Below are 23,997 nucleotides of genomic sequence, written 5' to 3'. Positions count from 1 at the left end.
AGTTTTTAGATGGTTCAACGAATTTAAAAGGGGTAAAACCAGCCTCGAAGATGACCACCGAAGTGGTCGCCCGCAAACAGCAGTAACTGCAGAAAACGTGTGGACTACTGAAATGTTGGTGCGAGAAGATCCACGAATAACATACAAGGACATAGAGAATATCTTAGGCGTCAGTTCGGGGAGCGTTAGCATCATTCTACATCAACATCTTGGAGTAAGGAAGCTCTGTTGTCGTTGGATACCACGTTTGCTCTCCGATACTGAGAAACAGGTTCGTGTAGAATTGTAGATTGGTGTCGTGAGATGCGTCTACGATTCGACAACGGGACATCGCGGCGTGTATCGGAAATAATGACAGGTGACGAAACATGGATTTACCAATTGATATGACCCGGAAAACAAGCGGCAATCGTCAGTATGGGCGATTGTGCACTACAATGAATTTTACTGTCCGGCAGTCCGAGTTTTCATGATCCGATATGGCATGAAAAAAACGGATGATTGGCTTGTGCACTTCTCCGTCTTTTTACTCGCAGGTGCGGCGCAGTGGCATGAAAAAAACGGATGATTGGCTTGTACACTTGTCCGTCTTTTTACTCGCAGGTGCGACGCAGTGGCATGAAACACACACCCCCCCTAGCCCGCCCCCGCCCGGCCAAGTCATGAATAATACTAATTCCAGACGCAGTGCACAAGCATAAACACGTTTTTCATAGCTGTCATCTCGGACCGGAAAAAAACTGTCCGGAATGGGGAAAAGTAAAATGTCGGACGGTAAAATTACGTCTAGTGCACAAGCCACTACATACATTTAATGGCGTGCCATATCGGACCGTAAAAACTCGGACTGCCGGACAGTAAAATTCATTGTAGTGCACAATCGCCCTATGGGTCTTCTCAGAGGGAAAGTTACCAACAAAACTACAAAGACCTCGTAACGTCGGCAAAAAAATGGTAGCTAGTTTCTTTTCACGGGGCGGACATTTATCAACATCAATGCTGGAAAATTATAGGTCAGTCAACTCTGATTGGTATACTACAGTAGCATTGCCGCAAGTTTTCAAAGCAGTGCGAGAGAGGAGACCAAAGACAGAACTTTCTTCGGGGAATCTTGCTGCATCACGATAACGCCTCTTCACATACGTCCCTCAGAACAAAGGCGTTTATTGAGAAAGCTGGGATAGAAACCTTACCACATCCACCCTACAGTCCTGACTTAGCTCCCTGCGATTTCTTTTTGTTCCCGGTGGTGAAAGAAAAAATAAAACGGAAGCAATTTCGGACCTATCTGATGAAGACTGGCAAAAGTGCTTCCAAAGTTGGTTCAGATGAATGGAACTTTGTATAGAGAGTAATGGAGAGTATTTTGAAAAAATGTAAAATAAATAATACTAATATCTTCAATAGTTTTTTTTTATCTCAAAATTTATCGAGTGACCTACGTAAAGAGGAAATTTGGTTTTCGAAAACGGCTTCGATGACTTCGATTAAATTGCTACAAATATAAGCTAAAGAATGGTAATTTGATCCAAACGACGTCGTTTTGAGGACTCCTAAAGTAAATAACATAAAAACAGGTACCTAATCTATTAAGTAAGCTTTGTGATTAAACAGTGAGTTCATTGGTGGTAAGTACAAAGCAAATATCGCAAATATGCTGACAGAATGCAAGGTATTTATTATTACATTTTTCCCGCCAAAGATGTCGTCAGTCACCTGGAGACTCGTATTTTAGGGTTCCGTGCCACAAAAGTACAAATATGTTGCAACTCTGACTGATGGCATATTGCTAAATATCCTGGGAACAACAACTTACCTTCTCGATTTGCAATTCCAAACGACAAAATTACTACAAAAGCTCAAAGTAGCTACTAAGTAGGTCAAATGGGATATCAAACAAATGGGCTTAAGTTGCATAAACATAAGTCGAAATTCAAAAGTCTAAATAATTTAACTTTGAAATTCAATGTATCATTAAAACACTAATTTATATTCAAATCAGGTCAATATTGGCAACTGAGTCACGCGCGCATAATATTCTCGCGATCTGGGGATAAATCGAAGCTTTGGATATTACGAAAGGGGAAAATTGTTCAAATGGATTTCTGACATAGCAATCTCTTTGATAAATATCTAAGTGAATATTACCTATAATATATTATGTTTCTCCAAATTCGAATTTTGTGGGGTTCTATGGTGATGTAGGTATGTATTAGGCAATGTTGGTACACTTTTTTTAGATTTGGGAGTTTTAAGTTACCTATTCACTAGCTCATTCGATCGTAATAGAAGAAAAAAGTGTAAGTTTTACTAAATGAGTACATCCATAGTATGCTTAGCCTACTTACCTAAATACCTATATATGTTCATTTGCAACAAAAGAGATTTTAGAAGTGAATTTTAATACCAAGTTTGTGTAAGCGGTCGCGTTCGGTTTCCTTTGAATAATGTATGAATGCAAACTCTTAGGAACTCTCTATTAAAACTTAGTTTTAGTCAAAGATTTTCTTGGGCATTATAGTTAGCCACATGCCAAAAATTGATTTATGAACTTGTAAGTAAAGCGACATGGAACTACCTACCTAGGCTTTATGTATTATGCATTCAATATAAGTATCTATGTACAAGGAATTGTTTTCTAAAAGCATACGTTTTGTAAACAACATGAACATTTCATCATAAAGAAACATTTCTAGTTAGCCTTTGATCATTGAATTCTTAGAAGTGACAAAGACCACGTAAAATTTTAGAATATAAGACTAAGTAATTTCGTTAAAATACTAGCCAATATAATAATATTCGCAGCCGACGTGTAGGCTCGTATTTCCACCCGTAAGGCTCGCCTAAAGGAGGAAAGTTTTCGTTTTAAGTAGGTATTTCAAAACACGTAAGTATAGGTACATATGCACGTGTATATGCCCAGGAATCCAAGAAAACTTGTCTCCTTTTTCATGCCTTCGTACATTTAATAATTAAAACCACTCCATAAAATAAAATCGCTCCCTCTATTAAGCACGATGTGGGATAATGGGAATCAAGAGTAATTTCATTAAAAATAAAGTAATATGAGTGCAGAGAATTCTTTTCCAAGAGACTTATAAACTTCGCCCTTGGAACGTGTTATAGGGTGGGTAGGGGCCAATAAAAATATGAATGTTCCCCGATTCTCACTATACGCGTGGTAGTCAGCTTTTTACAGAGATAATAGCACATATTATAGGTACCGTCAAATGGGGTGAATACTTGAATAGGGACGATTTTAAACTTTAAGAGAGATTTTAATAGTTATTTGTACAACAAGAGATCAAAGTTTGATATTTCCCGAGTCCTTATTTTGAGTCCCGTGCAAGCGAAAGATTATATAATAGATTCATGAAGATTCTATAATAGATTCACGAGCGTAGCGAGTGAATCTAATTTAGAATCTTGAGCGTAGTAAGGGACTCAAAAGCGCACGAGATGTAAATAACTTTGATCTCGTGTAGTACACAAAATTTTTCACCGGAGCAGTGAGAACATACCTATTAGACAACTTGAAAAATGTAATCCTTCTTCATCACTTAATACCTATGCACTCATGTTATCTTACGATATACAAACAATTAAGTTTAATTACCGCAATCGAACACAAAACCAAAAAGTAATAATAAATTTCAGTAAAATAATATGGAAATAACGAACATCAACCTGACACGTCAATCGACAACTTTTTTTTAAATAAAAAAATCTTTGTAAGATACGGTCCGAATTGCGGATACGTACTATTTGTCAACTATAGTAGAAATTCTTAAATGTAAAATAATTAATTTTGCGTGATAATCTGTGTATTTTTTGAGTTAATTATTGTAATTGTACAATAAAATACTTAAAATACAGTATTTTTATCAGTTTTTATCAAATCTTAAACTTAATTTTTATTAATTAATTATTAAGAATTCATACTCGTATGTGGTTTGGAACGATGCGTTCTGGATTTTTTCGGGGGTCTATTATAAACCGTCAATATACCGTTGAATGTCGTTTGAACTTTTTTTTGTCTGTTTCTTTTTGCTAACAGTGTGAAAGGGACAGAGATAATAGAACCCAAGTATTTCGAACTTGTATTAGACCCCGCATGTTGAAATGACATTTGACAATAAAGGTCACTTCGTTCATTTCGTCTCACTCAGTGAGCAAAATCGCATTTTGCTCACTGTTTTTAAGAAGCAAAGTACCCTTGTTCGAGCTGCTGAGGTGAAATGGATTTTTTCTTGAGAGACACAAATGTATTTGTTTATAAACTTTTGTATTATGTTTGAGAATCGAATTATAATTAAATATTTATTAATAATTTCGTTTTAACGTCCTTTTTTTTAAAAAAAAAACAGGTCTTTTTGATTCAATTTGGATCCGGGGTGAATAGGGACGACTGAGGTTCGAATAGAGACAAGTGATCAGCGTTGTCAAAAATATAATAAGTTGACAGGTAAGTACCTGGACTAGATAGTTTATTGTGCTTAGGTAGTTGTGGAGAGTAGACTGTAACTTTAAAGATGAGGTGTTCGTGGGTGAAGCGTAGAAACTCGGCAATCTGGAACGCGCCGGCCGCTGTGCTGTCTCGAAGTCCGCTATACCTCCATTTACCGGTATATGTGTTGTGTGAAATAAAAACACATATATTTGATTTAATTTACTGGAGAGTATTCAGGCTAGTGTGAGTGAAGCTCTCTCGATGTCTCTGATATCTCTGAATAAGCTACAAACGGCTCGGGTTTATATAGGAAAATATCCGGCCGTTAGGTACCTTTCTTCAAATGGTGAGTGTATCATGCAGAGTCAGTATTGTTTATTTCTGCCAATCTCATTAATTATTAGCACGTATGAAAGGAACATGGATCCTAGACTTATAACTAGATACATAACATTCCACGCAATTCATTAACATAATATACGAACACAAGTAAAACATGATATACACACAAAAGTAAAAATAGTAAACTTATACGTAAAGACTAAACTAAACATGTATGAATCAATAGCTATTTACAACAGTCTCCCCCACGTGTGTCAACACCGTCTGCATTCTGCATGTGAGGAGTAAATGAGTATAAGCCTGGAAACTGGGCGTCACCTGCGCGTGTGCGAACAATGGCCACTCTCACATGGCCATCCGGGCCAGGAAATAGCTGGGCGATTACGCCTCTGGGCCACGTTCCTCGTGGCATGGAGCTATCCGCTACGATAACTACGTCACCTTCATGCAGTTTCTTTACGTTCTGATTCACTGGTGTCAGCGGTTTGGAATTGACTATGTGCTCTGATTCTAATAACAAAGTATGTAGAACTCCTTCGTGGGGTGCTCTCTCTTTAAGTACTACTTTTAGTGCGGTTTTTACGCTGCCCACGAGCCGTTCCCAGGCACCGCCAGCGGAGGGGTTGCCGGGTGGAATTTCCTTCAATTTTATGGCTCGCTCGGTCAAAAAGGGTTTGAGACTGGGCAGCGTCTTTTTGGCCTCTGCTAGTTCTCGTTCCGCGCCGTGGAAGTTGGTGGCGTTGTCGGAATAGAGAACGGTAGGCGTGCCGCATCGCGCTATCATTCGGCATAGCGACAGTATCATGGAGGATGCCGAAAGTGAGGCGGCAAGCTCCAGATGTACAGCGCGAGTCGTGAGGCATGTGTATAATACACCCCATCTTTTCTCGCGGCGGCGGCCTATAGTTTGTCAAGCAACATATACTTTGCATATTCGGCTTTAAGTTTCGCATCGTGGTCTAGCTTTCGTTCTAGACTGTACGGCCGTTGCAATGCTTGCGCTCGGTTATCGGGGAGTTTCTCGTCATCTGATCGCCACAGTAAGCCCGAGTGATACCTTTGCTCCCCCGGTATCTTCTCGCAGGTGGCTTCTAACAAATCTAGCGCACGGTGGTCGGGGTCAGCCCGAGGTGACTTCTGCGAAACGCCTAATGATTCTATCTCAGAATGTCGTTTCGCAAGTTGTAAGGCCTCGTCTTCCGCGGTATTAGGCTTTGCGTGCCCTTCAAACTGTACCGCAGGTGCGTTTCTGTCCGCAGTTTCGTGTAGCGTCAAAGCCATTGCCGCGCCTTCGTCAAGTAGCGCGTGGGTTTGGACGGTACCTAACGGTTCCGACACCTCTACAGGCATGTCTTTGAGATACGTCTGCGGCAGTCTAACACTGAGTACTGCAGGTGCCGCCGGGACACTATTACCGTTCGCGGACGCGGCCGCGCTTCGTCTGTGTAATAGTTTATTATGTCCGGCTTCGCACTGATTCATGCCACACGCGACATATTTGCACGACGACGACGAGGCTTAGGGTGACTCGCGCCTAAACATCTACAGCACAATCTAGCACCCTTTGCCAAGTCCCATCGCTCAGATATAGTCGCGGCTAGAAATTTCGAACACTCACTAACTTTGTGTTCTTTGCCGTTCTTACATATGGCGCACGCATCGCGCGAGACAGAGACAGACGATATCTCTCGCTGGGGCTTAGCTCCGGTTGACGCTGGCTTTTTCTTTAAATTACCATCGCGGTGCTTTACTTGAGCTATAGTCGATTTACTAGTACGCGATCTATTTCCCGTATCACGTGTGTATGATTCGTGGGAATCTGACTCCGAATCCGAACTATGGTCGCGATAGGACGCGGGGGCGCGAGACCCAGCGAGAGCGTAGCTCGATCGACTGGGTTCGAGCACAGAGAATACCGCGTCCCCTTCATTACGCGACCCATCAGACGTATCACGGTAGAACGCGGGGGCACGAAACCCAGAGAGAGCTTGGCTCGATCTTCTCGGTTCGCGCACAGAGAATACCGCGTCCCCTTCATTCCGCGATCCATCCGACGTATCACGGTAGAATGCGGGGGCGCGAGACCCAGAGAGAGCTTGGCTCGATCTTCTCGGTTCGTGCACAGAGGATACCGCATTCACTGCATTCCGTGATCGGTTAGACGGCTTATGTCGGTTTATGTGCTTAGCCGCAGTGCTAATTTCGTTAAGAAACTCGGATATCGCAACTAACCCGGGTGATTCTACTTTAGACTGCCTATATTTGGCCCATTCATAGCGCACTATCAGATTCAACTTATCCACGATTTTATTCACAAGTTCAGGCACGTGTAAATATCGTTCTTGACGCAAAGATCGAATGGTGGCGACGGCATTCGCGACGTGCGCGGCGAATGAGGCTATATTCGAATTGTCTTCGGACAAACGCGGCATGCGTTTGACATTATGAATTTCCGTAAGGACAATTTCCTCAGGGTCGCCGAACTGCCGTTTTACGCTTCCATTATTGCGTACGGATCCTGAACTGCGTACATTATTGATTTTACGGCCTTCCGAGCCTCGCCCTTAAGTGCACGTCTAATCCGACTGACGTTATTGACGGCACTAAACATGGGCGACGTATCCTCGAACTCTGCCCTAAATGATATCCATTCGGTGATATCTCCGCCGAATGTAGGTGATTCCGGCGGTTTATGGTACATTGGCGCGTAGGTACCGTGCGGTACCTCTACAGGTACCGTGCGGTACCTCTACAATGCGCGGGGTTGGTCTACTAGCCCGATCGATGGTAGCACGCGGCGGCGGCGGCGGCGCGGTCTTTTTCGGCGGCGGGATTTAAACGTTTTCCTTTGCGATCTCGTGCTGTAACCTAGCTTGTCGTTCTACCCAACTTCTAGTCCGTTCTTCGACGGTCGCGTCACTGCTGCCGACAGACTGCGCCTTCAATTGCGCAACCTGCAGCCTTAATTTTGCAGTGTCGGACTCTGTCTTAGCAACGGCTAGAGCGGCTTTATGAACCTCGAGCTCGGCCATTAGCACGGCCAATTTAATCATCGCGTCCGATTTGCGACTCCTATGTGAATCGCGATTAGACGGCGCCCGCGACGGCGACGGCGGCGCATCGTTGTCTTTATTCACTAGCGTATTTGACCTACTTCGATTTACTACCGTGTCATCTAACGTTTCCGAGTGTACCGACTCGTTTCCACCTGTAGTATTCGGGTTGCCACTGGTGCCCTTGCTCCACGTATTGGTCTCGCCGGACGTAGTCTTACCAGACGAGGGGGTAGGGGTGTCCATGTTCGGTGCGGGCGCAGGCGGGTCCCTGGTGCATGGGCGAAGGCTCCTTGCTTCCTTTTCGGACATCTTTCTGGCTGGAACCACTTCACTTTACACACGCAGCGGGTCCCTATCTATACCTGCCTACGCCTATGTCTGACGTTACCGAGCGCAACGTCAGTGCCCTAAGCGTGGATCCCTCGTGGCACTGAATCTCCCGCAATGGCAAAGTGCAATGCCTAGAACGTTCGAAAGCAGTGTGTGGGTATCAACCATGTGACACTTGCAACAAAAGTTGCCAGGACACGTGAGCGGAGGTAAACCTACAACACTGCACGGTTCGTCCGGCAAGCCGGTAAATGGGGTACGGAAAGGTATTAGGATTGAGTCTAAACCGAAGCGAACTTCTAGGTTCAGCGCGTCCTTTATTCTGTCTTGCCGTCTGAGTTAAGCAACGTTCGCTTGAAACTCAGCGCGTACGTTTTTCTATCTTCATTCGGTTTCAGAAGGACCAAACTGTGGAGAGTAGACTGTAACTTTAAAGATGAGGTGTTCGTGGGTGAAGCGTAGAAACTGGGCAATCTGGAACGCGCCGGCCGCTGTGCTGTCTCGAAGTCCCCTATACCTCCATTTACCGGTATATGTGTTGTGTGAATTAAAAACACATATATTTGATTTAATTTACTGGAGAGTGTTCAGGCTAGTGTGAGTGAAGCTCTCTTGATGTCTCTGATATCTCTGAATAAGCTACAAACGGCTCGGGTTTATATAGGAAAATATCCGGCCGTTAGGTACCTTTCTTCAACTAGTGAGTGTATCATGCAGAGTCAGTATTGTTTATTTCTGCCAATCTCATTAATTATTAGCACGTATGAAAGGAACATGGATCCTAGACTTATAACTAGATACATAACATTCCACGCAATTCAACGAACACAAGTAAAACATGATATACACACAAAAGTAAAAATAGTAAACTTATACGTAAAGACTAAACTAAACATGTATGAATCAATAGCTATTTACAACAGTACTTGATTAGGTAAATAAGTAGGCATTACTTACTCGTTAAAACACGAATAAAACTATGAATAAAAAATATTTTTTTAATTATTTGTTGTAGGTAGGTAATCATGAAAATATGTACCTACTTATATAAAAACACCACACTCAGATTGATGAATCTTAAATGTTATTTTATTTCTAAGCGGAGCTTATTATTCAGATGAAAGTAACAAAAGTCAGAATATATAACAATAGTTTCTTAATATATTTATACCTACCTATATCCCATTCAGAAATTCCGCCTGTTTTAAGTTGGTGTAAGTAAGTGCCTAGTAGGTACTAATCTACCAAAAAACACTAAACAAATAAATAAATCAAAATTTTGCAGCCCTGTCCCTGTTGCCCCTATAGCGTCTCTATTTCCACTTATTGCGTCCCTATTAACTTCCAGAGGCGTTCCGCTCCACCCCTCAGTCGTCGCTATTCACCCCCGTTGCGTGCCTATACCTACACCTAGTGTTTTTTCGGAATTTTCATAGATCTCTATTTTCACACTTTTTGCTAACTAATCAAAGATTTATGCTTACCATGTCATTAATATGTTCTCAATTAAATTCCAAACCAATTTTTTACTATCAGAAGTGTCACAAACAAGTAAAACCTTTACTTTTAAAGGATGTTTTGGTACTCATATCAACCATTCGTTGACAGACTCAATTTTAAACTAATAGTTTGACAATATATCCTGACTTTCATGCTTTTCCAATGTTTCTATTATCAAAAGAATATAATCAACTATTATTTTCAATCGCAAGATACAATTTGTAATAGATATTTTCTTTTAAATTATCAGGTTAATGTGATTTCCGCTTCTTGTCCCTATTCCCCCCGCCGTCCCTATTCACCCCATTTGCCGGTATTTCAAATTGCATTTCGGTCGCGACAGTGTTATTGGTACAGAGACGAGCCGCCACAGTATCGGGAAATAGGCGAATTAGTCGATGTCACTGTCTACTCGATATAATAAGTGACGGAGTTGAATGTTTTTGATAGATTAATTTATAAAGGAAATTGAAAGAGAAATCGCCCTTTGTCTAAAGGATGTTCGGATGCCAACTACATCTAGGTACATAGAGTCTGTGCAGAAAGAGAAGAGTCGTGGAATGTATCCCCCCCAATACATTCCAAGACTCTTCTCTTTCCGAACAGACTCTAACTGTTGCGGCATCGTTGTTAATTTTCTTGATAAAATGAGTAACAGAATGAACGTCATAATCGCGGCAGCAATTGTCAACAAGGAGGCTAAGATTGAGATTCTGGCAATGATGCGCAGCAATGCTTTCGTAACCGCAATGTAACCATTAAACACCACCAACACACCACAAAGGGTTTTGCTTTTTTTGCTTTCAAGATCTTACAAAGTAGATACGTGAACATAATCGAGTCGGAAGTAATATAGTTTAGGCATCTCATAGTAAAATAAATCATAATCCAGCTTTCAACAGACTCAAAACTCTTTTACTTTTCTTTCTTCAAGTTAAAGTAAAATGGAACACAAAAGAATTGTCTGCAGTCACGTTACGTACAGTTGACATAAGAGACGGCAGCGGAAAACTGCCCCTGTGTGGCGCTATAGAACACGAGCTCTCAGACACATGTTCACATGTATGTTCGCAAACATTTTGTTATCGGCTGTGATTTTCGAACGTTAGCTTTTCCATCGTCGACCTAACAATTCACCAATATAACAAAGCTCGCAATTCAGTGTCATCTTTGCAAAGGAACCGTTGAAAAACGTTAATTCATTATTACAAGATGACACGAGCAATAGAGTCCCACTAAGCCGCGCCGACTTCGACGTGAAGAAGTGTGAAAGTGTCACAATAAACGTCATATTTTATAGAAATTTAATGGTTATGGTTTTAAGATGAGACATCCACACTTTCTATACAAGTCTGTGCAGAGTTAGCTTGGTCTGACTCAACTTAGGTAAGTACCTACTGTTATTTTGTTCACAAAATTTAGCTATTCATAACTTAAAAAACTCAATCATTTATTCAGCAAATAGGCTACAGGGCACAGGGGCACTATATAATAAAATAAACCAAAAATTACAAGTATGGAATCAATGAAATACTTGATTCTTTATTAGAGTGTATACCTACAATCCTACATACATGTCAGGTCTCTAAATGTGAAGTTACACAAAAAAAAACACAATAATAAAGAAATACAAACAAAAGACAAATATGTACTAAAATTCTTAGAGATGTTAACAATCTCCGAGTGACAGAGCTTTTAATATACACGGTGTGGCCTGTAACACGAGCAAAGAATTAAAACATAGATTGTACTCCTCAAACGGTGACACTTTTGTTCAACAACTTTTAAAAATTATGAAGTATTTAGACTCCCTATTTTTCATACAAAATAAATATTATCTTCAATGGACGCCATCGCCACGCCATATTAGTGTGATTGACGTTGCTTGTCACGCCTTAAACATATCATACATGTGTAACAAAATTCGCAATACATTGCGTCTTAGAATAAACTTTAAAGTGTAATAAAAATCAAACCGCAAGTTATTTTTAAAAGTCGCTGAACAAATGTTGGTCAGTATGAGGAGTACAGTATACAGTTTAATTTTTTGCTCATGTTACAGGCCACACCTGGTATATTATAATAATAAAAACCGGAAGTGCGAGTCGGACTCGCCCACCGAGGGTTCCGTACTTTCTTTAGTATTTGTTGTTATAGTCAATTATAGTGGAACAGAAATACATCATCTGTGAAAATTTCAACTGTCTAGCTATCACGGTTCATGAGATACAGCCTAGTGACAGACAGACAGATAGTCGGACGGACAGTGGAGTCTTAGTAATAGGGTCCCCTTTTTACCCTTTGGGTACGGAACCCTAAATAACGATCATTAAATTATCCTTACAGATGTAAAGGATTTCCAAGACTTAATTTATATTGTAGAAGTACTCGTAATTAAAAGACAAGAAATTAAATCAGACAAACAGACAAGAACCGAATTAAGTTAATCGTTAATCGTTAATGCCACTCAAAAGAAAAGCTACATACTTATCAAAGAGAATAGATAGTATAGAGGGGTCCTGTCATAGTAAATTTTGTAGTCACAGTAAATTTACTGCCATCTATCGACACACGACTAAAACTGAAAATGAAAACGTATAAAACTATCGAAAAAAATTATATATATGGATAAATGATTTTATTATTTTTATATCATTTTGACCCATGTTCATTCACTGATACCTATGTGTTAAAATTGTTAAATATAAAACGGTGTCGTCAACGCCATCTAGCCAACCATAGGCCAAAGGTGCATGTGTGCGCCATCTATCCGAGAATGACTTTTTCTTGATTTCCGAGGCACGTTTTTTTCTTAGACTTTATTCATCTTATACGGAGTTACATATGTCTTTGATACTTATTGTAGCAATAGCAAAATTAAAAAGAATTCATAGCAATAATTATCTCATGAAAAATGAAAGCCCTATACGAGTACATATATAATTAATACGGATTCAGTAAGAAATTTAAACTGGTCCAACTACAGCATATAACCAGCAAGCACTGTGAATTGCGCCAAGGCTCGGATGTCAGCAGTCTTGTGCACTTATATAATACGCCGAGAAAATGGACACACTTTTATTATTGTGCAAGAGACAAGGTTTTTAAATAAACAAAAGTTCTGACATGCTAAATATTCTAACTAACTGTGTAACTTAGAAAACGTCTTTCCATTGATCTGTCATTAACCAGGTTTCAAACGTTACCCGGACTGACATTTCAATTACCGCGGGCTTTGTAGGTGCTTTAAAGTTTACTGTCTATCGTCTGAAGCTAATGAAGCTGGAAGGAAGGAAACAAAGAGAGTTAAGTGTAGGGGGGAAGAATAGTTGCTACGGCTCTGTATAGAAACTCAAGTTATACCATTACCTAAGTAAGTTTTGAGTAAGTTAATAATTCAATTTGGAGTATTTCTACACGATAATTTGTACAAGAAATGTAATCGATAAAAAGGTCTAACTTGTTTACTGAGTAGATAGCAGACCACGAGGCAACATTATAGAGGATATCACGCGACGCGATGCTATCATGCACGTTTAGGTACGAGCTAAATTCGAGATAATGCGGCCATATCACCAGATTAAAACAGGCGAATTCGAGTTTTAGTTTTAGTTATTCGATTTGTTTCCGATATAATACTGATCTGTCAGTGTCAAAAGTGCCATTTCTTCAACCAAAACCTTCAACTTCATCTTCACTTCACACTTTTGACACTGACAGATCAGTATCATATTGGAAACATATCGAATAACTAACTCGAATTGGCCAGATTCTCCACAACCACTCATTGCTACCCTTACTAATTAAATTATACGGTATGGTAAAACTTATTAGTTTTAAGCTCGCTAAAACTTTATAGGTACATGGGTTTAAACCTATTTCCCCATCATACGGCATACCTACGCACAGAAACAAGTATAATGCCCGCTTGATTCTATTGTGATACTTATTTAGGAATTGAGGTACCGTTCGGATTCAGAATTTCAGACTACACAGGCATTACTGCAGCAGTATTGCAGCGCGACATTACTGCCAACTGTCAAAGCAAGTGTCAAAATTCCTGGCAGCAATATACGATATAATATCGATTTTGACATTTGGGACAGGGGCGGGAGTATTACATTTGACGTTTATATATTACATTGGATGCTTCCGGCAGTAATGCAGCATTGCAGAGCGACATTAGAGCCGATTGTATTACTGTCGCAAATGTCAAAAATCCGCAACATCGATTTTTATCGTGACATTTGCGGCAGCAATGTCGCACCGCATTACAGCAGCAGTAATGGTGGTGTATCCTGAATCCGAATACATTTACGCTGCAATAGTAATCGGTCGCAATACGACTTAAGGCTTACGTGGTATATCACGAGCCATTTCTAGCCATGAATAACTCACCATTTTCCTGCTTGAGCCGCTCTATCTGCTCGTTCTGCGCGCGCGACACTTTCAGCGCCACCATCGTCTCTCTGTACTGCTTCTCATTTTCTTCGTCCAGCTCTGGCAGAGCTGCGCGCTGTGGGAATAATACATTTCAGTTAGTTCCTTTGACCAGCGGCTCTGTCAAATTATGACTATTAAAAGAATGACTATTCTTTTTATATCTTTTAAAAAAACTTAGTGTCTGGCAGTTTCTAAAATAACCAAAAACGCAAAATCTAAGCTTGACATGTTTGAACGTAAAACTTTGACTTTTGTCTTTGTTTTCCAACTCGCAGCCAAGTGAGGATTCTCATTTTTTTAGTAACTACGCCAAAAGGTAATTTTTTAAATTTTGTTTTTACTTCGGAAATAATACAGAATACAGATATTTATTCTTTTAAATTTTACCGGTCACATTTTATACATTGGTTAAGATTCGAAAAACTTGGCGAAATATAACTTAACCGTAACCAATTTAAACAAAAAAATATATGTTAATAGGTACCTACATGCATATGTTCGTTAAATAAATAAATTATTTCATAACAATTTTTTTAAACAAAAACATTAAGTACCTACTTATTACGTTAATTAATATTGTTAACATTCATAAAATTTTAATTAATTATGGTGCAGTAGTCAACGACCTCATCGAATAAAAATGTATAAATTCGTCAATGCTGTAGAATATTTTTTCTATAAGCAGCAGTTTAAGTTTAGTTTTAAATACTTGGTCACTATTTAAGTTATTATATCTGAGGGTAACGAATTGTAAATAGTTGGTCCTATGACGCTGAGTGACCGTCGTGATTTGGCGAGTCGGCGCCTCGGGACACTTGGCTACTTAGCCGGGGACGTCGCTCACTACTAGAATGTTTATAGTTCTGATGGTGTCAATGTGATACCATAAATGAATTTAGCACCCCCGATTTATACGAAAACCAAACACGGCCTAGCAGCTTCACTGATGAAGATATCAAGATAAAATTGAGAGCCCAAAATAAACTTTCAAGAGCAGATGATATCTCTAAAACTACACAAGATTCGAAAAACTTGGCGAAATATAACTTAACCGTAACCAATTTAATCAATTTTCATTTTGTATAAGTGGCCATGTCGCTAAGACGCATAGTTTCCGAGATATAATCTAACTAGTCCAACGAAGTTACGAAGTCAAAAATTGTGTATTCGTTGCCTGGCGTACTTAGAATATAGGACGTTACATTAGTTTACGTAAGGTAGGTAGGTATATGGCAATCTTAGTCAACTATTATGTAGGTATGCTGTAATTAATCCCTTAGGTATGTCACCATAAGTGCACCATGACTGAGTTCACAGAAGCTAATACACGCCGGCAACTATGTTATTTGCCAAATATTTACTTAATGTTCAGCTTTGTTTCATTGTGATATTGAAAAATTTTATGTTTTGTTAATAATTGTTAATAATGTTTAGTTTCTTTATGTAATATTTATTACGCGTTGGACTATATAGTCTGTAAGTGATATGTATGATTGTAAATAATAAATAATAATAAAAATAATAGGTGGTCGGATCAAGGGTCAGATGAAGAAGGCGGTGTCTTGGACACGGGCGCGGATAGTCCGCCGGTTCCTCTCTCTGCGGCCCTGACCATCGGCAGCTTGGGCCAATGCCCCACTGCTGGCGACACGGCACCCTAGGTTAGGTTTTTTTATAATATATTTATATGTATTGTTTATTGTTTTGTAAGTGTTTTTATATTTTACTTTTATATTCATCCTTGGTACAATGCCTCATTTATAGTCCTATTTTAGATTTAAGCTAGTTATTAATTTCGTTTAGTAGTACCACTGTATATATATTGTTCATATTTTAAATAACCTAACCCAAGATATTAAATGAATAAAGGAGAAAATAATAATTATACTTAAGTACCTGAAGCTTTGTTCCAATTCTATACCTATGGGGACCCTTTTCTAGGATACACATTTAGTACCTACCTAAATATGTGGCTTTAACTGTTAGCGCCCTTTTTATCGTGACCTCGTGTTCTGTTTCATGACTGGAAAAGGCGCAGTTGCCCCATGAGGCCGAGAAACATAGAAGTTGAAGCCAGGCAACTTAAAAATCTTGTTTGCAAATAGTTTCACAGGTTCCTAATAGACCCTCGTAATCGTAACATTGAATTTTAACAATGTGGACATCGTTATTTAATTACCTATGCGTCAATATCGGCTACCTACTCACAGTGAACGAAAAACCGGCCAAGTGCGAGTTGAACTCGCGCATGAAGGGTTCCGTACCATTGAGCAATAAACGGCAAAAAACCACGTTTGTTGTATGGGAGCCCGACTTAAATATTTATTTTATTTTGTTTTTAGTATATTTTTTTTGTTATAGCGGCAATATAAATACATCATCTGTGAAAATTTCAACTATCTATTACGGTTCATGAGATACAGCCTGGTGACAGACAGACAGACAGACAGACAGGCATACGGACAGACAGACAGTTGGACAGTGGAGACTTTAGTAATTAAGGCCCCGTTCTTACCCTTTGGCAGGCGTGGCTCACTCCGCGATTTCGTCGCTTTGCTACAGGTAGCTAAAAGTACATCCGTTCCACACCAATTTTGGTGGTTAGCCATAAGCCGCGCGTGGCGCTGTCGCCACCTAGCGGCCATATCTGTCCTGATCGTAACAGACGCGTTTTGTTAGACAGTGAGTCTTCTGTACCTATAGTACTATTATTTATTCTGTGCCTTTGGGTACGGAACCCTCAAAAGGGCCAGTGTCAGTCTGTCCGACTGTACAGAAGGGGCAAAATAAAATATAAAATACTTAAAAGCAATTAAAGCCAAGTAGGTACACTTTGTAATGAAAATATTTACACAATATTACTTTTCATTGCTCTTGGTCTCAAGTGTCATATTTATTTGGCATGAAAACGCCAACTGAAATGTTATATAGGTAGGTAGGTAACTAAAAGTTCACGAAGCGCTTACAAAGAATAAAGAACACGCATTTGCTTATTTGTATGCACCAATGTATGAGTTATTAAGTTATTATTACTACGTTAGGTATAATAGTTCAATGATGCACCCAAATGTAGGTTACTAGCTCGAATGAAACTACACTAAATAGAATCGCATTATCCTTACCTGAACAACCAAGCTACTTTCAATTTCCTCTAAATTGGATTTCAGTAGGCATATTTGTACTTGCTGATCTTCGGGTGACAACATTTTAAAAGTATGTTTTATTTACTGTGCTCTGAACAAATGGGGATCACTGAATTAATGAAAAATTACGACGATTGCACTTTTATAAACAAAATGTATCATGTGTCTTTGTTTATTTTTTATTTCCCGCCAACTATTATATATTTTTAAATCTCTTAAGTCGTATTCACACGCTCCTGCATAGTAGTCCTGCATGTTCTAAGGTAGAGCGAGAAAACCAAGGCCGTTCATTTCTGTATCTCGCTCTAACCTTAATATTTATGGTCATTTATATTTTTAGTTCCTCGAAGCTTCAAGCAAAGGATAATTACATACAGCCAAATGAGTGAAAACGAGTTTCCTTGCGGTCGAGTTGGCGGTTTTAGCTATATTTGATAGAAATCGATCCAGTAGTTTGAAGAGGATTAGCTCTTTTCCAAAATGATGTAAGGCATTTTTGGCATAAAATGGATTTTTTGGCTTATACCGTAGAGGGTTTTTTAAGTGTTAGATTTATGTTATTTGAACAAATTATTTTACAAACTTCCTTTTTACACCCTTACGGGATAATTTCAGGGTTAAAAATTAATTTATATCCTTCTCTTTAATGACCTGCAATCTTCGAGCAACACGGAAGGGAGGCGGCATTCGCACTATTTCCCCTCTGCCGAGGTACAAAATTAGCGCGTCAATCTAATCTAGCGCGGGTAATAAAACTAGTTGCACTTGGATTTTTCACTAGACCGAGTCCAGACGCGCGCGTGAACACTGCTGCACAAAAATGCCTGTTTGCTCGGTTTTTTGTTATAAAAAGAGGTCGGGGACATCAAATTTACAAAAAGAAAGTGTTACATTTCACATGTAATATTTTTTTTTACTTATCATACGTTTAATTACATTCAAACACAATTATTATATTTTAGTCTCATGTAATTGTTGGATTTATCGATTTTGCTCGCTCAGTACAAATTGCGGATCGGTCGAGCGACAAATCCGACTTCTCATCACTCAGAATACAATAACATACTTCAACGAAAATGTGTTAGTGTGCGTGTTGTGACACTTGTCACTCGTCCGTACACAAAAAGAGATCGATGTTTGCAAGATTTGTCTTTGACGTGTGTCATTTTCTATGTATTTGTGTCGTCATTACAGATTGAATTTTGTATGTAAGTGTGTGAGAAGTGCGACTGTGTGCACCTTTCCCCTCGCGAAAAATGGCAGAAAGATTTGTACGGTGAGATATCGCTTGGGCCCCTCCCTTCCGATGTGTCGGAAGCCGGTGTTGCTCGAAGCCTGCAATATTTTATAACGTGAATAGGTATAGAAGTCCAGATCAGCCAAAAATCTGTGAAACAGCAGTACAAGAGACGTACGAGGCACGCCGTACGCGTTCCAAAGCCGGGCGCCGAAGGCGCCCTCATACTAAAAGAGTCGAGCGTAGCCCGACGTACGAAGCTCGCTGTAGGCGTTCCAAAGCCGGGCGCCTTCGGCGCCCTCATACTAAAAGAGTCGGGCGTAGCCCGACGTACGAGTTACGCTTTACGTGTTCCAAAGACGGCGCCCCCATACCAAAAAAGTCGGGCGTAGCCCGACGTACGAGGCACGCTGTACGTGTTCCAAAGCCGGGCGCCTATCTCCATACCAAATTTAATCCTATTCCTTAACTACCTATTTGGGCAAAATGACAAATTCGAACCAATATCGGATTATGACCCAACCACCAATTGCCGTCGATGGATAATTTATAGGAACAATATTGGATCAAGAACTTATTGGGTATCGGCTACTGTTTTTGGGTGTAAAACAATAAAATTTGCTCTTTATTTTTTACATAATTCGGGTATGGTTTCACGCTGTTTTTCGTCACAAATATTGTGATAACTGAATGTGATTAATAAGACAAATATTTCACTGTTTGGAAAAGAACTAGTCGGTCTTGTAGAACGAACGGGCTCTCATTAATACCTAACAATAAAAGTTGCTTTGAGAAGCGGTAAGTAAATACCTATATTACAATTTTTGAATTGTTTAACTAAGGGACTAAGGCAGATCGACTTTTGCCGTCTTTCCTACCTACTCAAAAAATTTGTTTGCCACTACTCGCCTTTTTACGAGCTAAAGCTAGTAGAATTGATCTCCTTGCACCCATTGTTCAGCAAACTTCCAACGTGAAAGATACGTCCCGCATCTGCCCGCAAGCCGCAACCGAATCGCAGCGAACTTGTGCAGCTGCTAAATGGAAATGGTTTCATATATCTTCCTTACACATTCGGACATATTTAACTGAGTAGACAAAGGATCTCTTTGTCTCTTTTACGCGTATCAAACGCTCAAGTCAGTAGGTATTCGTTCAGATTGCGAGTGCACTGGTGCAGCATATCTTTGCACATATAATTTGCAGTAACTGTCAATTTCTTCGATACATTGCGTTGCAAATGTTGCTACACTCTGGCAAGCCAGCTTTGTCAGTAGAAAAAGGCGGCAAATTTTAAAAATGTATGTACTTAGATCTTAGAGCATTTAATAACCGGAGTCGCCTTTAAGAGCTTACCCCTCTGCCGAAAACCTTGCACAATTGTGCAAACTTTTGTATGGACTGACGTTAATCTCACATGGCTATTTGTACGTTACGTAATAATCATGTACAAATAGAGTAATTTAATTTGACGAGTATTTTTTAAGAGTATTGTAATTTGACGTACCTCTCCCCTGCCAAAATCGGCAGACTGTTTTGCACAGAAAATGACAGCCAAGGCGTCTCCAGTTACTAAATGCTCTAAGACGTAGGTGCGAAGGCTCAATCCCCCATACAACTTTTGAATATTGCGCCTTTTCTACTGACAAAGTTGGCTTGCCAGAGTATATCGATGCCACATTGCTGTCGCGATTAGAAAGTTCAATCAGTCACTTTTTTAGGGTTCCGTACCAAAAAGGAACTGTGTCCGACCGTCTGTCTGTCACATTGCTAAATATCTCGAGAACAAGGAACCTAACACTCTTTTTAAACGGGCGTGACGTGATATTTTTCACTACCTACCTAATGAGAAATGAGGTAGCCACCGCGGTGCACAAAATAAACAATGCCTTTTATTTTTAACGAAGATATCGAAGCTTTATTTAATCGCTATTCCGTTCCGCTGTGTAGCGTTTATCGATATATAACATGATTAAAATCGACTTTTCACATCCCTAAAAACGCACACATACACGTCTTTACGCACACATACACAGCCGTGTAACCACCAAAACGGCAACAACTTGATTTGAAGTTCATCTTGTCAACAGTATGGTTGTCCTTCTTTGACAAATAGCATTTTTACAAGAGCGAGGAGAGAGAAGTGATACTAGTTGCTGCGCCGTCAAAGAGAATAGGGGAGCGATTTTTTAATTTCGATCGCTCGATCGGTCACTCGAAAATCGGTTGATAACGTCGAAATGCTAATTTTTGAAATACGAGCTATAGAAATTGGGAATCGAGTGGTATTGACCACTCGTTTTCAATTCTATTAAATAGCATTTAAATGTCTAGTAGTGGAGATATTATTGAACGAATTCGAAATACACGAAATCGAGCGGTGGAAATTCAAAAATCGGCCCCCAGACAACCGTTGGGGAGCGTTTTCCAAAAAAAGTGTACATTTCATTAATGTCTTCAAAATATTGACTTCTTGGGCTCAATTTACTCAGAATCATTTTGTACAATTCACGCCTCATACATGAAAAAATATGTCCAAAGATTTCCTTTCCAGATCGTCACATTCTTGTATGATTTTTTAATTATGAACGTGACGCACTGGAAATACATTATTTCATACAATATTTTGGGACACATTTTTTCATGTAGGAGGCGTGAATGTACAAATGATTCTGAGTAAAATGAGCTCAAGAAGGCAATATTTTGAAGACATGAATGAAATGTACACTTTTTTTGGAAAACGCTCTGGGGCCTTGTATGGAAAATTTTAGTTCAATGTTATTGAATTTCTACTATTTTATGTCGCACTAGTTATGAATGCGCTACACACTCGCGCGCTCGCCGTGATTGATAAATAAAATGCTGGAAGCTGGAAACAACTTTGACCGAATTTACCGTCGTATAAATTTTCACCGACATAATTAATCATTTATCTGTTTTAAAGAAGCACAATATTATTAATACCTACTTAATACTTATGTACAAAAGTAAGTAAAGCTGAAAGCTTTAGCCGTCAATAAACAATAGGTTTACTGTATATCCCGTAACAATGTAATATCTCACGAATTTTACCCTTTCCCGCTAATTTTTGGGATATTATTGCGAGCCTCTTGTAATTACATTAGAGCTCGTTATTCACGAATCCGAGACGTGCGCAAGCGAGTCAACTGGACTGGCAACCTTTTGCATCTCTATCTTCGTCACTCCAGTGTAACCCTGGCCGCAGACGCACGGAATTTTCCGCACGGAATGACCTGTGCAAGCGAGACAGCGCTATGCCTGTGTAGAGCGACATCTCGTTCACACCTGTCATTCTATACGGAAACGGAATGAAAATTCCGTGCGTCTGCGGGCAGGGTAAGGATAGGTATAATAGACGGAGATCCTAAAACTACGAATTTTGTAAAAAGTTTAACAGTGGGAAATTTCATAACAATCATAATTCGTAACCCTCAGTCACCCTGGCCGCAGACGTTTGAAATTTTTATTCAGTTTCCGACGTTTCCGTACGGAATGACAGGTGGGAACGGGAACGGGTGTGCGATGTGCGGCCAGGGCTTAGAGCATTTAGTAACTGGAGACACCTTGGCTGTCATTTTCTGTACAAAACAGTCTGCCGATTTTTGTGGGGCACGTCAAATGTTAGCTAATTTCTACATTATTTGCATAGTCTAATAAAACATGGTCTTCTTTTCCCAGAGTGACACAAACCTACGTCACAACACAATAACATTGCCACTTTATATAGCGCTATCGCATATTATCATATAGCGCTGTCGCATGATGACGTAGGCTTGTGTCAGTCACGTGACCACGAAAAGACGGGAAGAGAGTACCAGGCGGAGTATACTATTTTACCATGATTATTTGTACGTAACGTACAAATAGCCATGTCAGTTAAACGTCAGTCGCACAATTTTGCACAATTGTGAGGAATACAATATAGTTACAGGAAACACCTGAGCCTCTACCATCAGTTTTAACATTGACATAACGCTCACGTCTACGTAATTTACTTTCTGTACATCTCGCTTCCACTATTGCTCGCATATGCGAGTACGAGCGAGATGCATAGAAAGTAAGTTACTTAAACGTGAGCGTTATGTCAATGTCAAAACTGGTGGTAGCCGTACCGGTAAGTATATTACCTATGTATTAACGTACTTACATAATACCTATACTCCAAGAAAGATACGGTCGGCTAGTATGACGGAATGGAAATAATTAGTAATAGCTGAACTTTTAGGTTTAAGGGACAGATAATAAATCTAGTGATTACGTCGACACATAATCCAAATAAATATATTACATTTAGGTATTTAAAAAAAAATATATATAAAAATTCACAGAATATTTGAAAAAAATATTAATAACTTTTTTTAAATTTATGCTCATAGAGAAATATTTGCTTTATAACATTAAGCATGAATCACACAAAAAATAATTATATATCCTACATTTAAAGTAAGTAACCTACGGTTTTTATTAAATTCAGTATATTTCCGTCCGCAAAAATGGTAATAGGCTATTTTTTCTCTCATTATTTCCAAATTATAATAAGTATACAAGCGTTGCAATTTAATCGTGCACTAAATAATACCGTATGGTGGGTTTTATGGGGTTGTGCATTAATTGCCTGGTTAAAAATGGTAATAGATCAATATCATATGGGATTTTCATTATGAGTTCTCTTTCGTCGAATACTGTAAAAATCGCCTTGAAATATGTTTCGTAACTACTACATTCGTACTACATCTACCGACCGCAGTACCTAAGCTTAACTACAATGACTCACATTATCGTAATTCGTAAAGAATTTAAAGAGATTTCAAAAATTAGTTCCTTCTTCTTCCTCGCGTTATCCCGGCATTTTGCCACGGCTCATGGGAGCATGGGGTCCGCTTGACAACTATTCCCATGATTTGACGTAGGCACTAGTTTTTACGAAAGTGACTGCAATCTGACCTTCCAACCCAGAGGGTAAACTAGGCCTTATTGGGATTAGTCCGGTTTCCTCACGCTGTTTTCCTTCACCGAAAAGCGACTGGTAAATATCAAATGATATTTCGTACATAACTTCCGAAAAACTCATTTGTACGAACCGGGGTTTGACCCCGCGACCTCCAGATTGCAAGTCGCACGCTCTTACCGCTAGGCCACCAGCGCTTGTCAGCGCTTTCTTTAGATTTCAACAATTAGTTATCGCACTTTTCTCTTGTGCTCTCATTCCTGTTTATTAAAGCTAATGCCCGCTCCACACTCGTGCGCGAATCGCGGCGCAAAGCCGCGAACGCGAGTCGATTTCGCAGATCTGACTCGACTCCACGACAAATTGCTCGGGGCAAGACAAATAGTATGAGGATTACATAAAAGTGTTTGTCTTGCCCCAGTGATAGTCACAGTTACAATAGTTCACCTTAGCTTTGGGAATCCAATCCTTCGCTGTAAGAATAGGCCAAAATTTCGGTCACAGTCAGACCCTTGTTTTGCGAAGTT

The 23,997-nt window shown here is 39.6% G+C and overlaps 1 protein-coding gene and 1 long non-coding RNA gene across 3 annotated transcripts in view; both read right to left on the bottom strand.

Annotated features, from left to right (window-relative positions):
- Positions 1-17,429, bottom strand: part of LOC134794402 (uncharacterized) — a 33,377-nt gene extending 15,948 nt beyond the window's left edge. The window contains exons 1-2 of the mRNA XM_063766212.1: positions 17,244-17,429; positions 14,077-14,194 (exon numbers count right to left, since the gene is read on the bottom strand). Of these exons, the coding sequence (XP_063622282.1) occupies positions 14,077-14,194; positions 17,244-17,327 (202 nt within the window). The 5' untranslated portion in view covers positions 17,328-17,429. The remainder of the gene's footprint in view (positions 1-14,076; positions 14,195-17,243) is intronic.
- LOC134794405 (uncharacterized) overlaps positions 1-23,997 on the bottom strand; it is a 337,443-nt gene that overhangs the window by 229,165 nt on the left and 84,281 nt on the right. The window lies entirely within an intron of this gene.

This window comes from Cydia splendana, chromosome 10, assembly GCF_910591565.1.
Source record: "Cydia splendana chromosome 10, ilCydSple1.2, whole genome shotgun sequence".
NCBI classification, from domain to species: Eukaryota; Metazoa; Arthropoda; class Insecta; order Lepidoptera; family Tortricidae; genus Cydia; species Cydia splendana.
Note: the sequence above shows the minus strand (reverse complement) of the source record. Positions and strands in the feature narration are given on the sequence as shown.